The sequence below is a fragment of the Piliocolobus tephrosceles genome, chromosome 4 (genome assembly GCF_002776525.5).
Source record: "Piliocolobus tephrosceles isolate RC106 chromosome 4, ASM277652v3, whole genome shotgun sequence".
Lineage (NCBI taxonomy): Eukaryota > Metazoa > Chordata > Mammalia > Primates > Cercopithecidae > Piliocolobus > Piliocolobus tephrosceles.
In genome coordinates this window covers 8,491,014-8,505,526 of record NC_045437.1, presented here as the reverse complement: position 1 = coordinate 8,505,526, position 14,513 = coordinate 8,491,014, and the positions used below count along the sequence as shown (strand labels likewise).

Sequence of the window (14,513 nt, the reverse complement as noted above, 5' to 3'; positions counted from 1 at the left end):
CAATCCCACTACTGGGTATCTATCCAGAGGAAAACAAATCATTATATGAAAAAGATACTTGCACATGCATGTTTATAGCAGCACAATTCACAACTGCAAAAATGTGGAATCAACCCAAATGCCCATCCATCAAGGAGTGGCTGAAGAAGCTGTGATACACATATATCATGGAATACTACTCAGCCATAAAAAGGAATAAATTAACAGCAACCTGGATGAGATTGGAGACTTATTCTAAGTGAAGTAACTCAAGAACAGAAAAGCAAACATTGCATGTTCTCACTCATAAGTGGGAGCTAAGCTATGAGGATGCAAAGGCGTAAGAATGACACAATGTACTTTGGGGACTCGGGGAAAAGAGTAGGAAGCGAATGAGGGATAAAAAACCACAAATTGGATGCAGTGGATATTGTATACTGCTTATGTGATGGGTGCACCAAAATCTCACAGATCACCACAAAAGTACTCATGTAACCAAACACCACCTGTTCCCCAAGAACCTATGGAAACAAAAAATTGAAAATAAATAAAATGAAGGGGAAATTTAAATAAATGTTGGTTCATAAAAGAAATGGAGCACTGGCCGGGCACGGTGGCTCACGCCTGTAATCCCCAGCACTTTGGGAGGCCGAGGCGGGCAGATCACAAGGTCAGGAGATCGAGACTATCCTGGCTAACGCAGTGAAACCCCATCTCTACTAAAAATACAAACAATTAGCTGGGTGTGGTGGCGCGTGCCTGTAGTCCCAGCTACTCAGGAGGCTGAGGCAGGAGAATAGCGTGAACTTGGGAGGTGGAGCTTGCAGTGAGCTGAGATCGAGCCACTGCACTCCAGCCTGGACGGCAAAGCCAGACTCTGTCTCAAAAAAAAAAAAAAAAAAAAAAAGAAAATAAAGCACTATACAGCTGCTAAGGGGAATAAGGTAGAGCTATATTTATTGACAAGAATAGTGCAATAATATATTATTGGTTGTAGAAAGCAAAATGTGAAACAGCATGTACAGTCACATTTGTGTGTATTACATATAATTATATAAAACATATTTGCCTATAAACAACAATAACAAAATACATATGTGTATATATAGATATGTGCACACAAGCATGCTCATATGTGTGGATAAAATATCTGCAGATTATGTGAGTTAATATAAACAGTACCTACTACTGGGGAAATAGGCTTTCACCTTGTCATTTATAACTGCCTTGTTTGTATTTTTTAATAGAAGTCATGTCTGCATGTGGTCGCATATCAAGGAGTTTTAATGAGGTTATAGGAACAGGTAATTGTTTCCTACCTTTTTGTACCCCAACCTAGCCCTACTTCTGAGAAACAGCTTTTTAAATCATTTGCACTTCTTTAGGTAATTAATAAACGAGAGTCATATAATAACTTACTACATATCAGTCGATTTATCAACTGCAAACATATCTTCCCTAGCTGTACAGCCTTCAAATCAATCTTTCCCTCCTTCAGTTTCTTCATTTCAAAGCGAGAATCAATGTAGTGCCTAATTGAGGTACTGTATTTATAAGGTTGTCATAGGGTTTAAATGACCAAATATAAGTCACATTCTTAGAACACAGCTTTATATATAATTAGTACCTTTTCTGTTAACAATTATTATTTTGTATTATGACTATAAACAACTCATCATTACTTACTTCTGCTATCTCCCTGCTGACAGGGTTGATGGGTAAGCCATGATTTCTAGTCCTACCAGATTTCTGGTCCTTGGTTAATTTGTAACAGTTCCTCCTCCCTCACTATCCTACCTCCAAGAGCAGTCATTAGCACCTCCATGCTGGCATTGCCTTTCTTTCCTCACATCTGCTTCCTGCCCGTCCGACTTCTCGGTCCACTCACAGAATTCCTAGATTCAACGTCCTGTGTGCCCATGACATTATCTTCTGTATATTTCTGGCTCCATCACTATCATCTCTCTCTTCTTCCTCCCTCATTTACCTTTGCTTGTATTTATAATGTAAAGGCCACAGCCCTCATCTAATAATGCCCATGTAGTGTATGAACTCTTTCATTTAGACAAAGTTAAAAAGAAAATATCCACCATCTACAGTACTTCTGATATCATATGTAGGATACTATAGACACAGCTATATGAAGCTACTATGAAATTGAAAGTTTTAATACATTTAAGCTACAGTAAACAAATGAAAGATATTCCTATTTTGTTGAACGATTCATGTTGAAGAGTTTTGGATGTATCTGCATGTCATTGGGCTAATTTCTCAAATTTTCTGTGCCTCAGTTTTCTCATCAATAAAGTGGGGGTAAGAACAATGATGATGATGATGATGATGGTAATGGTAAATAAAGTGAAAATAACACCTGCCTATCAAATCGTTTAAGCATCTGCAACAAATAATACCTGTTGTAAAGAGGAGGAGGATGGTAATGGTGATGGTAGCGGTGGTAACAGCTATATTGTTTTTGAACATTGTAGAATCTTGATTTTAGCACTATTTGTGACAGCAAAATACTCATGTTGGCTCATCTTTAGTCATCTGTCATGTATGTTAGATTAAAACATAGATTTTTCAAAATGTCTATATAAATGGTTTAACATTAGGCACTTACTGGAGTGTGCAGATAGCTGTGTTCTCCAGTGTACAGCCTAAATAAATACCCACTGGGCTTCATATCTAAGAAATCCCATACCTCTCTACTAAGGGACAGGTTTGCCTTGTCTTGTGTGTCTTATCTTGGGCAAAGCGACCTTTCTGTTCACCATTTGGTGTGTGTCTTTACAGCACCTGCATTGGGGCCCAGGACCCTTACTGTGGCTGGGACGTGGTGATGAAGAAATGCACAAGCCTGGAGGAGAGCCTGAGCATGACGCAGTGGGAACAGAGCATCTCTGCGTGTCCGGTGAGTGCTCGCCTTCTCCATCCTCTGAAAATGCTGCCCAAGGGAGCCATGCTCCCCTGGTGATCCTCAGACACACTGTCTGCACCTTTTCATATGAGAACCTTTTTTGCAAACCCACTCTGTGCTCTCTCAGATCACTTGACTCTTTGCTTGCACAGGGCCACACGGAATGCTGTTACAGGCTTTTTGTCTGTTTGAAGAGAAACATCTTCAGAGAAAACTGTGTTGATTTGATAATGGAGTTTATGGTTTCTGTTTTATTCTTGGATTTTTTTTTTCCCCTCCAGAGTTTGGTGTGGACTATTTTGTCCCTTAGAGCACTAATAAAACAGGAACTTCCACATCCATAAATTTCTTTTGGGAGATATAATTCCAGAGGGTGACATAAGGAAAGATGAGAAAAGAATAACTAAAGGATATTATTTTCACCTTCATGTGGGGCCAACCCGTGGATCCTGTTCAAGGTCACAGGAAGGTCTGGAAGAGACAGCCTACTGTGCGTTCCCATATAAGACTGTGGAGTGAGGTGAAACTCACCTGTATTGAGAGCCAGACTGAATCCAAGAAAAGCACGTTGCATGGTTTCCTTTGCTAATATATTTGTTTGGGTCCACATTTATAGGAGCTAGTATTTAGAATATTTTTTGCTTTTTTGTTTGTTTGTTTTTGGAGGATTTTTGGTCTTTAGAACATTTTGTCCAGTCATCTCAAATTCTCTTACGTTTTCTCATAGAATATGAACAACAACATTAACTTCCACATAATGGAAAAGTCATAAGTCATGTTACCTTCACAAAACTGCTAATCCCTGCCCACCAGTTCTGTGGTATCTCTGCAAGACAGAGGTGTGGCACATTCAGTGTGTGAACTCCTTGCTGTTTCTTCCATGCTTTAGAACTTCTAAGGCATCACAACCGTCAGCCTGTTTCCCACCAAAGAGCCTACCCTTTCTGTTATCTCAGCCACATATTCATGAAGCCAGTTATTCAGCTTGAAATTCGGAAAACCAGATGAGATGAAGCAATTCAAACCATTGTCATTTCCCAAATGTTGGCACTGAATCAAGGGGCCTTCGCTGTAACAGTGTGTGCATCACCACATCTAGGCTCTGGAGAGCTTCCTAGTAGGATTAGTTGTGAGTCCTTGTGACTATTTAACTTCAGATCTATTATTTTAGAATCCAATTTTGCTGCAAAGTCCCTTTAAAATGGTTAGAAAAATGCCATTGTTTGTTCTTAATCCCTTCCTATTTCTGAAAAATACTAAGAGCACAAAGGTGCTCACCTTTCATTCTTTGTGGCTTGATAAAACATAATGTTTAATACCTGAAATGTGGTTCCAAAGTACAGACGTACACTTTAGAAGGTCAGCAAATCTTCTTGTAGATCTTTGATCTTGCATTTTTTATTGTAAAAAAGGCTTAAGATAATAGCTTTGTTTCTTAAGTAATAAGGTCATTGTCTAGGACCCAGAGTTGTTTTAGCATATATCTGAGAGATACTAATTATGTAATTATTAGTATCTGTGATGAGAGCTTCCCAGCCGGCAGCATGTCCTCATAGGACCCTCAAACTAGAGAGGCCTTTCCCTCCACGCTCTGGTGTTTGTGGGCTGGAATTCATGGACTAGAAATACACACCCACACACTTGCTTTATGATGAATGTATGTCTTGTATATGTCTTTAGTCATTAAATGGAGAGTTGACTGGGCACAGTGGCTCATGCCTGTAAACCCAGCACTTTAGGAGGCTGAGACATGAGGATTGCTTGAAGCCAAGAGTTTGAGACTAGCCTGGGCAACATAGTGAGGCCCTAACTCTACAGAAAAGTAAAATAATTTAATTAGGAATGATGGTGCATACATGTAGCTCCAGCTTCTCGGTGGCTGATGTGGGAGGATTGCTTGAGCCTAGGAGTTTGAGGCTATAGTGAACCAAGATCATGCCACTTGTGTTAGTCTGCTTTCACACTTCTATAAAGAAATACCTAGGCTGGGTCATTTATAAGGGATAGAAATTTAATTGACTTACAGTTCTGCATGGCTGGGGAGGCCTCAGGAAACTTACAATCATGGCAGAAAGTGAAGAAGAAGCAAGCACGCACCTTCTTCACAAGTCAGCAGGAGAGAGAGTTCAGGAGAAACTCACTTTTAAACCATCAGATCTCATGAGAACTCCCTTACTATCAGGAAAACGGAATGGGGGAAACCACCCCCATGATTCAAACTAGGTTCTTCCCTTGACATGTGGGGATTACAGTTTGAGAGGAGATTTAGGTGGGGACATGGCGTCAAAGCATATCACCACCACACTCCAGCCTGGACAATAGAACAAGACTTGTCTAAAAAAACAAAAAAGAAAGAAAGAACAAAAAGGAAGGATTTAATATTTAAGACTTGAAGAGAGGGTGGTCACTAAAGTTGTTTCCTGCTACTGGGAGGACCTGAGGTCCTTGTTGCCGTCTGACCTTACTTGAGTTTTTAACATGTAAGGTCAGACGGTAACAAGGATCTGCCATGGTGTCAAGGCTGCGTCCTCTACCATCTCTGCTTTCAAAAATAAAGCTTAGATGTGATATCCGGCTCTCAGTCAGCAAAACACTCATTACAAGGTCTGTTTCTTCTGAGGACAGAGTATTTAATTACATAAAACTATCCCTGTCATCCCACACAATGTATTGTATCACATATCAAGATACAATTCAGATAAGCATATACAAAGAAGGCAACAAAAGACAATAAATTATGTCATTTTGAGCAAAACACAGGAAAGGAAACCATATATATTTCTGAGTTATATAGGCTACCATTTTGAAAACAAGAAATTCATATTGTCTAACTGTACATCTCTTTCAAAAAATCTCTCTCTTAGAAGGAGATGACCTAGATGTAAATGATTTGCATTAATATAAAGCAGTATTAACTTAGAGAGGTATTAAAAAAAGATTGAAATGTAAATTTCTTCCATGTTACTTTTTAACTGAAATGGAACAAGGGTTTAAATTTATTGGGCAAATCTATCATATATAATCATTTCTGATATGCCACTGGTTGTGATGTGTACCACTGCTTTATATGTTGCTAAGAAACAACAACAAAAAACTCTCTCATGGATTGTAAGATACCAGTTTATTTTAGAGATGGTAAAATACAAAAAAGCAGAGGGAAGTTTGCAATCAGTAAACACTTTTACCTACCTCTCTATATATAGATTATAGAGGTATGTATCTCTATCCAAAGGAAATTAAGCTTTATAAGCTGAGGGGTTTTTGAATGAGACCAAATATCTTATACCTCATGTAAAAGTGCAAGCTGCATAATGAAAGACAGGAGATCCTGTTACATTGAGTGCAGTAAGAGTTATAGGAATGTTGTTGATGGTGAGTCACCCTCAGAGCCTCTTGTGTGTGACTCTCCACAGTAAACCTTCACAAACCTTGGATCAATGACATAGCACAACTGAGTTTCCCAAAGTTAGTGGTCTAGTCAAACCTCATGCAGTGGCTGTGACTTATGACTGTCTTAGACCATTTATGTTGCTACAACAGAATACCTAAGGCCGAGTGATTTAAATTGGACAGAAATTTATTTCACACCTTCTTGAAAGCTGGTAAATCTAAGATCAAGCTACCGCTACTTAGTCTGGTGAGGGGCTTCTTGCTGTGTCCCACCTGGAAGAAGGTAGGAGGGCAAGAGAGAGCCAACTTTCTTTGTCACAACTATTTATAAGGGTACCCAATCCATTCCTGAGGTAGGAGCCCTCCTGGCCTAATCACCTCTTCAAGATTCCACTTCTTAATAGTATCACACTGGCAACACCTGAATTTGGAAGGAGTACTTTCAGGCCATGGCAGTGGCTTAGATCCTCTGCTGCCCAGAGAGTTTGAATTGGATAAGGGATCCACAAGAAACCTTTCTAGGGAATTAGGGACTTAAAGAAGACTTATTTCCTACAGAGAGATCCCTATTTAAAAATGTTGATAGGTTTTTGTAGTCCAGATGACAGGGCAATAGTTTACTGACATATTGATTAATGTTCTGTTTGCTTATAAAATTGTAATTGAAAACATTACTCTCAGTTTAAGAGATTTGAAGTGCATCAGTAAAATCTAAATTGGCATATCTAGACTGATTAGAATAATATATATGTCCTGCATAAATCATAATGTTGTTTAACAAGGGTAGCATAGTCTTAGGAATCTACTTGAGCTTTATTTGTGCATGAATACCATCCATATCCTTTGTGGATACATGATGACCAGGGTACCATATGATGTAATGAGTCCTTATTCCAAAATGCATCATGTATTCTAGTTTGCATGTTCACTCCCCAGAAACTTCATGTTGAAATGTGATCCCCAGTGTTGGAGTTAGGACCTGGTGGGAGGTGTTTGGGTCATGGGGGCGAATCTCTCATGAATGGCTGGATTCCCTCTCTGCAGTAATGACTGCATTCTTCTCTACTGTTCAGATGAGAGTTGGTTGTTTTAAAGACCCTGGCATCTCTCACTGTCTCTCTCACTATGTGATACATCTGCTCCCGTTTCACCTTCTGCCTTCATTGTAAGCTTTGTGGGAACCTCACCAGAGGCAGATGCCAACACTGTGCTTCTTGGCCAGTCTGCAAAACTATGACTAAAACAAACCTCTTTTCTTTATAAATTACCCAGCCTCAGGTATTCCTTTATAGCAAAGCAAAATGGGCTATACATAATGTAATAACTAACAAATAAAAAGACCAAATATACACCTAGGGGTCTCCTAATAACAGGATTCTTCTCAATGCCATTATGTAGTTAGTCTCTTTAGGATAAAAGGGGATTTTAGCAATGATCAAGCCCAGAGCCCTCTTTTAGATTGCAGTACCATAGACTATGGTCTAAAGGATTTATCAAATGTACCAAAACTGCACTGGGAAAGAAACCAGGATTTAAATTGAATATTTTTGACATTATCCCTAATCTTCGGGATAATGCCCTTCTAAGCTCTCAACATCTTCCTAAAGCAGAGGCAACCATCAGTTGATGCTTAGAAAGCAGGTGAGAGATTATTTTTGAATTTGTGATAGAATCTTGATATAAGAGAAAGAAAAGAAAACGAAGGTTTAGTTGTGTGTCTAGAACATGTGCTTAGTGCCATGTGAGGCAACTTTCAATGGATTGTCTCATTTAATGTTCACTGTGATCTCCAGGGACGGACATTTTTGCTTCCATTTTATAAACGGAAGAGGTGGGGCTCAGAGGTATTAGATAACTATTTCCCTAGTTCACCCATCCTATCAGAGGCTGCACATCGCTTCAGGTTAGTTCTTTTTAGAGGCACTGTGTTTCCTGTGTAGCTCATTTGCAGAGATAGGCTTAGGGATGATGCTTAGTTGATATCCTAGCATGAGACAAGTTTTCCCAAGGAGCATATCTAACATTCTGTTTTGTTATATTCTGTTGCAAAATTTACCTGAAAATTTAAAAAAGGAAGTTTTTTTTTTAACTTTCGAAAAAATATCAGACTAGAAAAATAAGACTTCAATTAAGTCATGAAACAATAGTGGTTGGAATACAGTAAGAATCTAAAGATATGCTTCAGGGGCCTCTGCACTCACCAAATGCATCTACATCCTTGGTCAGTTGAAATTAATGAAATGGACATGAACAAATGAAATTATAGGATTGTAGATGGTGCTTGGTAACAAAAATTGCATCTTCCTTAGCTAGCACTTGGAAACCTGCTATTTCCTAGTTGAAGGGAAATTTGCTATTACAGAATTGGGGGTAAAATTACTTGAAGCTCATTTCTTTGAGACTCTCACCAAAGAAGGATCTACAAATCACTTTACAGAATGAAGTGGCTGAGATCATAGGCTCTGGACTAGCTTGTTTGATTCTTGGGTCTTTTACAACCAGAGTGACCTTTTTTTTTTTTTTTTTTTTTTTTTTTGAGACGGAGTCTTGCTCTGTCACCCAGGCTGGAGTGCAGTGGCGCGATCTCTGGTCACTGCAAGCTCCGCCACCTCCCAGGTTCACGCCATTCTCCTGCCTCAGCCTCCCTAGAAGCTGGGACTACAGGCACCCGCCACCATGCCCAGCTAATTTTTTTGTATTTTTAGTAAAGACGGGGTTTCACCATGTTCGCCAGGATGGTCTTGACAACCAGAGTGACTTTGAGCAACTTACTTATCCTATCTCATCCCATTTCAAATCTGTAAAATGGGCTGTAGTTGCTAGGGATGTGTTAAAGATTCAAGGAGTTAATACCTGTAAAGCACAGTGCCTGGCATACACAAAACTACCACTACATGGTGTATGTCTTACTAAGGTCTAATGTTTAATATTAAATAGTATAATACACATACTCCTAACAGAAAGTTGCATTACAGAAATCTAGAAGATAGCACAACTACAAATAATTTATTCTAGATATATGTCTGATGTCTGTTTAAGGAAGCCTAAGAAAATATAAAAATACCTATTCATATGAAAAAGTAAAGCCACAGAACTTACATTGTTATTCATGGATCTGCTTTCTAGGCAGATTCTTAAACGAATATATCTCAGGGTCAAAATGAGCAAGTACTTACATGCAACACAGAGAACCTCCACCCAAAGACCCATGTACTTTTCTGAGGATTGCAAGTTCTCGTTCTGAAATGTAGTAGAACTGACTACAGTGATCCTGGAGTGAAAACACTACTCTTAAAGTCTTCAACTACTCCAGCCATGGCCAGAAACTGAATCTCACATTTTCATCCCGTTGAAGTGCAATTGCTTTTGCTGTCACTTTGATTTGCCCAATGCAGTTTCTTTTCTTTCCAGGGTTTGGTAACTGTTTCTGCTCTATTTTATTTGCCTCTTTCCTCTTCATTAGCCATCACTTATTTCAAGTTCTTCCTCTCTTTTCCTGTGCCTTTCTTACAAGCTCCTCTTTTGCTGATTCATGTATTTGGAAAAAGAACATTTATAGCATCTGTTTGCTTAAGACCCTACTAACTCATGCTAGACCAAAAGAAAACGAACAAAGAATGTCTGGTGCAGTGGTTCTCAATCAAGAAAAAAGCTGCCCTGAGGGACATTTAGCAATGTCTGGAGACATTTTGGGTTGTCACATCTGGGGGTGGTAGGGCACTGGCATCCAGTGGGCGGAGGCCAGGGGTGTCACTAAACATCCTGTTATGCACAGGGCAGCCCCTACAACAAATTATCCAGTCCAAATGTCAATAATCCCGATGTGGAGGGACTCTGGGGCAGTGGGAAAAAGGAAGACCAGTGCTTCAAATTACATCTTCCAAATAACTAGCTAGGGAATCTTTGGGATGTTATCAAATTCATTTGAATCTTAGTTTAATTTTCCTATAAAAATAGCATAAAGAGATTAAATCAAATAGGTTGCATATGCCTAATGGTAATTAAATTTCCTGTGAATAGGGTCTAATAAAGGACTATTTTCACCCTGTGGTGCATTGTGAGGGGCTGATTCTGCTGCCCAGTTCAGGGAGGACAGCAGATGATCAAGTCTTTGATTCCTAGCCTTTCTCCTTTTGCTCACAAGATGGCAGCAGGATTGCCAAGTATCATATTCACACATAACCATGTCCAAAGCAGGAAGGAAGAGAAGGAGCAGAGAAAGCTTCCTCCTCTTCATTTGAAAGAAAATAGTTTCTAGAAACCTCTCGCAGTGTCCTCTTGAGTCTCATTGGCCAGAACTGGGTCACATGTCAGTTTCTAGACCCAGCACTGGCCCAACTGAGGGGGTTGCCATGATTGGCTTATAACCTAGTCAGGATTCAACCCTGACCTCAGATATGTCCTGTTTGAGGTTCAGAAGCGTGGCCGGTGGTACCAGCCCAACTCACCATAGATTCCTACTCCCTCTGCTTCACCTCACAATGGTGAGGAATAATTCCCATAATGAATGCAAATCCTCTTTTTTCCAAAGTACTTTCTTCATAAAAAGCCATTACCTTGGCTGGTGTCCCTACCTTAACCTCTTTGGAAAAATGGAAATTCTCAGGTTCCCTCCAGGACAGGAGATTATTTTAAGGAAGTACGTGGACTGGAACTATGAGTGATTTCTGTTTCCATCTTCATTCCATTGTCACCATCATATTGTATTTCCTTCTGGGCTCACAGTCTTAGATATTTCTATCGTCTATATCATCATGAGTTTAGGATTTCCTCATGACCTCTTAGAGCTAAGGAGATCCTAGGAACCTCCCTGCTCATTCCATTTGTATTTTAGATGAGAAAATGGAGACTAAAGGGGCTTAGAAAGACTCTTCTTTGCCTCAGATTCTCTAATCTGTCCCAATTCTGCCTTCTCAAATGTTTCTGATTAATACTAGGGGGATTAACAAACATTCAAAAAAAAAAAATCACAAATGCATCTGCTTCATGAAAGGGACGTATGTGCAAATAAACCCCCAAACGCAGAAGGACCCAAGAAACCCAAGAGTGAGGCAGACAAATTCAGTTTGTTGGTATAGGGTGAGTTTATTGGGAACTTACGGAGAGAAATATGCTCTTGGGCAGCTGCAGGACCGGTAGAGCTCCGTGGATTATTCCCAGGGCTTATGTGCCATAGGGAAAGGGTATATGTGCTTCAGAGGAAATGCCTAGGAATTTGCTGAAGGGTAGTGTTTGCATTAAGTACATGCTCTTACACAAGGAACGACAGGTAAACTGGAAATCTTAGAGGCACTTCCAGAACTGGGGTTAATCAGAAGTCAACATGGGGGATTAGCATCCAAGATAGAACTACTTTGACCTCCACAGCATCCCAACCTGCATGACCCCTCACGCCTTTGAAACAGCCTTTGCAGAATTAGAAGTGATGAGCGAATTCTAGTGTGACTGATTCCATCTTGCTTCTAACATGGCAGGCTAAATTGTTTTATGTATTCTTGTTTTGCGTATAATAACACAGAGGCCAACGCCAAGATAACTATGAGAGGAATTTAGTTTATGGTTAAATTTTGAGGCAAGGAAAACGTACCTCCTTGTCCTCTTACTCAGAGATTGAATCTGTATTCACAATGATAAGGGCTTGAACTTTGCTGAAGAATAGGTATAAACAATGACCTGCTGACACTTAGCCTGCTTTTCTTTAAGCTGTTTACTGCAGATTCAGTAAACAAGATTCATTACATCTCTAACTACCCCTATAGATAACATTGCAATTGTGAAACCTAAAGAAGTGGTCTTTGAGATATTTTTCAGATTTAGCGCTTCAGCTGACCAAAAGCCGCTGGGTAGTCCTGAGACCCCCTCTCAGGAACTGACTCAGCTGCCTGAAGGCAGTTTTAACACCCCTGTGATTTAATTAACTGTTTTGGTTCCCCAGCCCTGGCCTGCCAAAGTACTGTCAAAAACCCCTGGTCTCTCAATTCTCAGGGAGCCAGGCTTGAGGAGTTTCTTTCTGTTCTCCTCACTTGCCTGGCCCTGTAATAATTCAGCTCTTTCTTTCCTGTCATTCCTGTTGTTCCCAGTGCATTTGGCTTTCTGAGCGGAGGCAAGATGAACTATTGGAGTTGTTACAGCTTCATAGAGAAGTGAGGCAAAGGATGGCCAGTTGTCCCAGAGAACCTCTCAGAGAGTCTCCTTCCCGACTCACTCTCTGCCCCAAGGGTCTGACCTTCCTTACATCCAATGTCCGGTCCTCTCTCCCTTGTTGTCTTGTGGCCTTGGGCTCACGTAATGAGAGGCATGGGTAAGAGGAATGAGACTGGAGTATCGTTCCCTTACCCCCTTCAACCAAGGATGGCTCCAGCCACCCTGTCCTCCCTCCCACCTGCAGGCTTAGGATGGTCACAGATCCCATGGTGGTGTTCCCTGGGGCCTTCAGCAGCCCTGGAAGGTTTCTTAACTGAGCCCACACTGTGAAGAGTCAAAATAGTACAGACCTATATATTGTGTAACTATGATGCAAATATTCTGTCTGTCTGACCACCGTTATTGCTTGAGGCTGGCTCCGTGCACAAGAGACTTGTGCTTTTTACAGTCAAAACAATACCAGCAATGTTTGCACAGCAAGCAGGAGTCTGGATGTTAAAGCAGGTGAGGATGTGCTAGCATAGGAACTGTGTTTGCTCATAGGAACTGCGTTTGAAACTGACTGTCCGCCTCTTATCCACCGACACAGGAGTCCTTTGGCTGAAGACAAGAGGGAGGGCTGATAAAGAGGTGAAAGGAGAATGTTGAAACTCCCAAATGGTAGGGTCTTTGCCTCTTTAACAACCGAATCTGCTGTGTTAGTGGCTTGAGTCACATTGTCATGCAAGGCTTGGTTTCTCCAAGAAAACACTATGGTCTTCAGGGAACCTTATGATCAGAGTGGGTGCTGTCTTTTCATCTAAGCCAACAGGGAGGCCACCAGGACCTTGGAAATGGGGATATTTTCCTCTTGAGTAGGATCCAGTGTATCACTTAGAATTGCTCTAACAGAAAACCAAATACTGCATGTTCTTACTCGTAAATGGGAGTTGAACAATGAGAACACATGGGCACAGGGAGGGGAACATCACACATTGGGACCTGTCAGAGGGTGGGGGATAGGGGAGGGAGAGCATTAGGACAAATACCTAATGCATGTGGAGTTTAAAACCTAGATGATGGGTTGATAGATGCAGCAAACCACCATGACACATATGTACCTATGTAACAAACCTACACGTTTCACACATGTATCCCAGAACTTAAAGTAAAATTTTAAAAAAGAAAAGAAAAGAATTGCTCTAACAGATGGTGCAGCTCCATTCCATCCCTTTTGTCACAGTTTCTTACATAAATAGCCAGGTATGGGGGGAAGTTCCCAATCCCATCTACCTTACTGGATAGAAAATGTTAGAGGGTTGGTTAGAAAGGAGGGATAGTCATAAGTATAGCAATTGGATTTGGCCAACCAGTTATGTCAAAGACAACAAACACTTTTCATGTTTAGGTCCTATTGCATTTGGGGCAATGATGAACCAAAAGTAAAGTTTACCTATATTTTTACCCACAAAATATGGTGTCGGCATTATTCTGAAATGGCGAAGTATGGGTATAGTGTGTAACCCAAAGAGAATGAACTGTATGGTACATAGAGTTGCTTCCTGTGACTTGTTTCTTGTGAGGACGATGAGTCTCTGAAGGAAATAGATGGTTTTGGAAGAGAACTCTGGCAGAGGAGGAGGGGTGCAGCCAGTCACAGAGGGCAAGGTGAAAGCATGTGGTTCACTCATCACCAAAGCTCTTCCTTGGTCAGATTTTCTCAGGGATGCTTAAGTTTCCACATTAATATTAGGAGGCTTGGAGGCCATGCACGGTGGCTCATGCCTGTAATCTCAGCACTTTGAGAGGCCAAGGAGAGCTGATCATTTGAGGTCAGGAGTTCGAGACCAGCCTGGCCAACATGGTGAAACCCTGTCTCTACTAAAAATATAAAAATTAGCTGGTGTGGTGGTGGGTGCCTGTAGTCCTAGCTACTCGGGAGGCTGAGACACGAGGATCGTTTGAACCTGGGAGGTGGAGGTTGCAGTGAGCCAAGATCACACCACTACACTCCAACCTGGGTAACAGAGCAAGACTCCATCTCAAAAACAACAACCACCAAAACAGGAGTCTTAGACCGTCTTCCCGTTGCCTTTCTGAGGAG

The 14,513-nt window shown here is 40.8% G+C and overlaps 1 protein-coding gene across 1 annotated transcript in view; it reads left to right on the top strand.

Moving 5' to 3' along the window:
- Positions 1–14,513, top strand: part of SEMA5A (semaphorin 5A) — a 510,195-nt gene that overhangs the window by 399,335 nt on the left and 96,347 nt on the right. Inside the window, exon 13 of the mRNA XM_023218224.2 lies at positions 2,773–2,890. Coding sequence (XP_023073992.1) covers positions 2,773–2,890 — 118 coding nt within the window. The remainder of the gene's footprint in view (positions 1–2,772; positions 2,891–14,513) is intronic.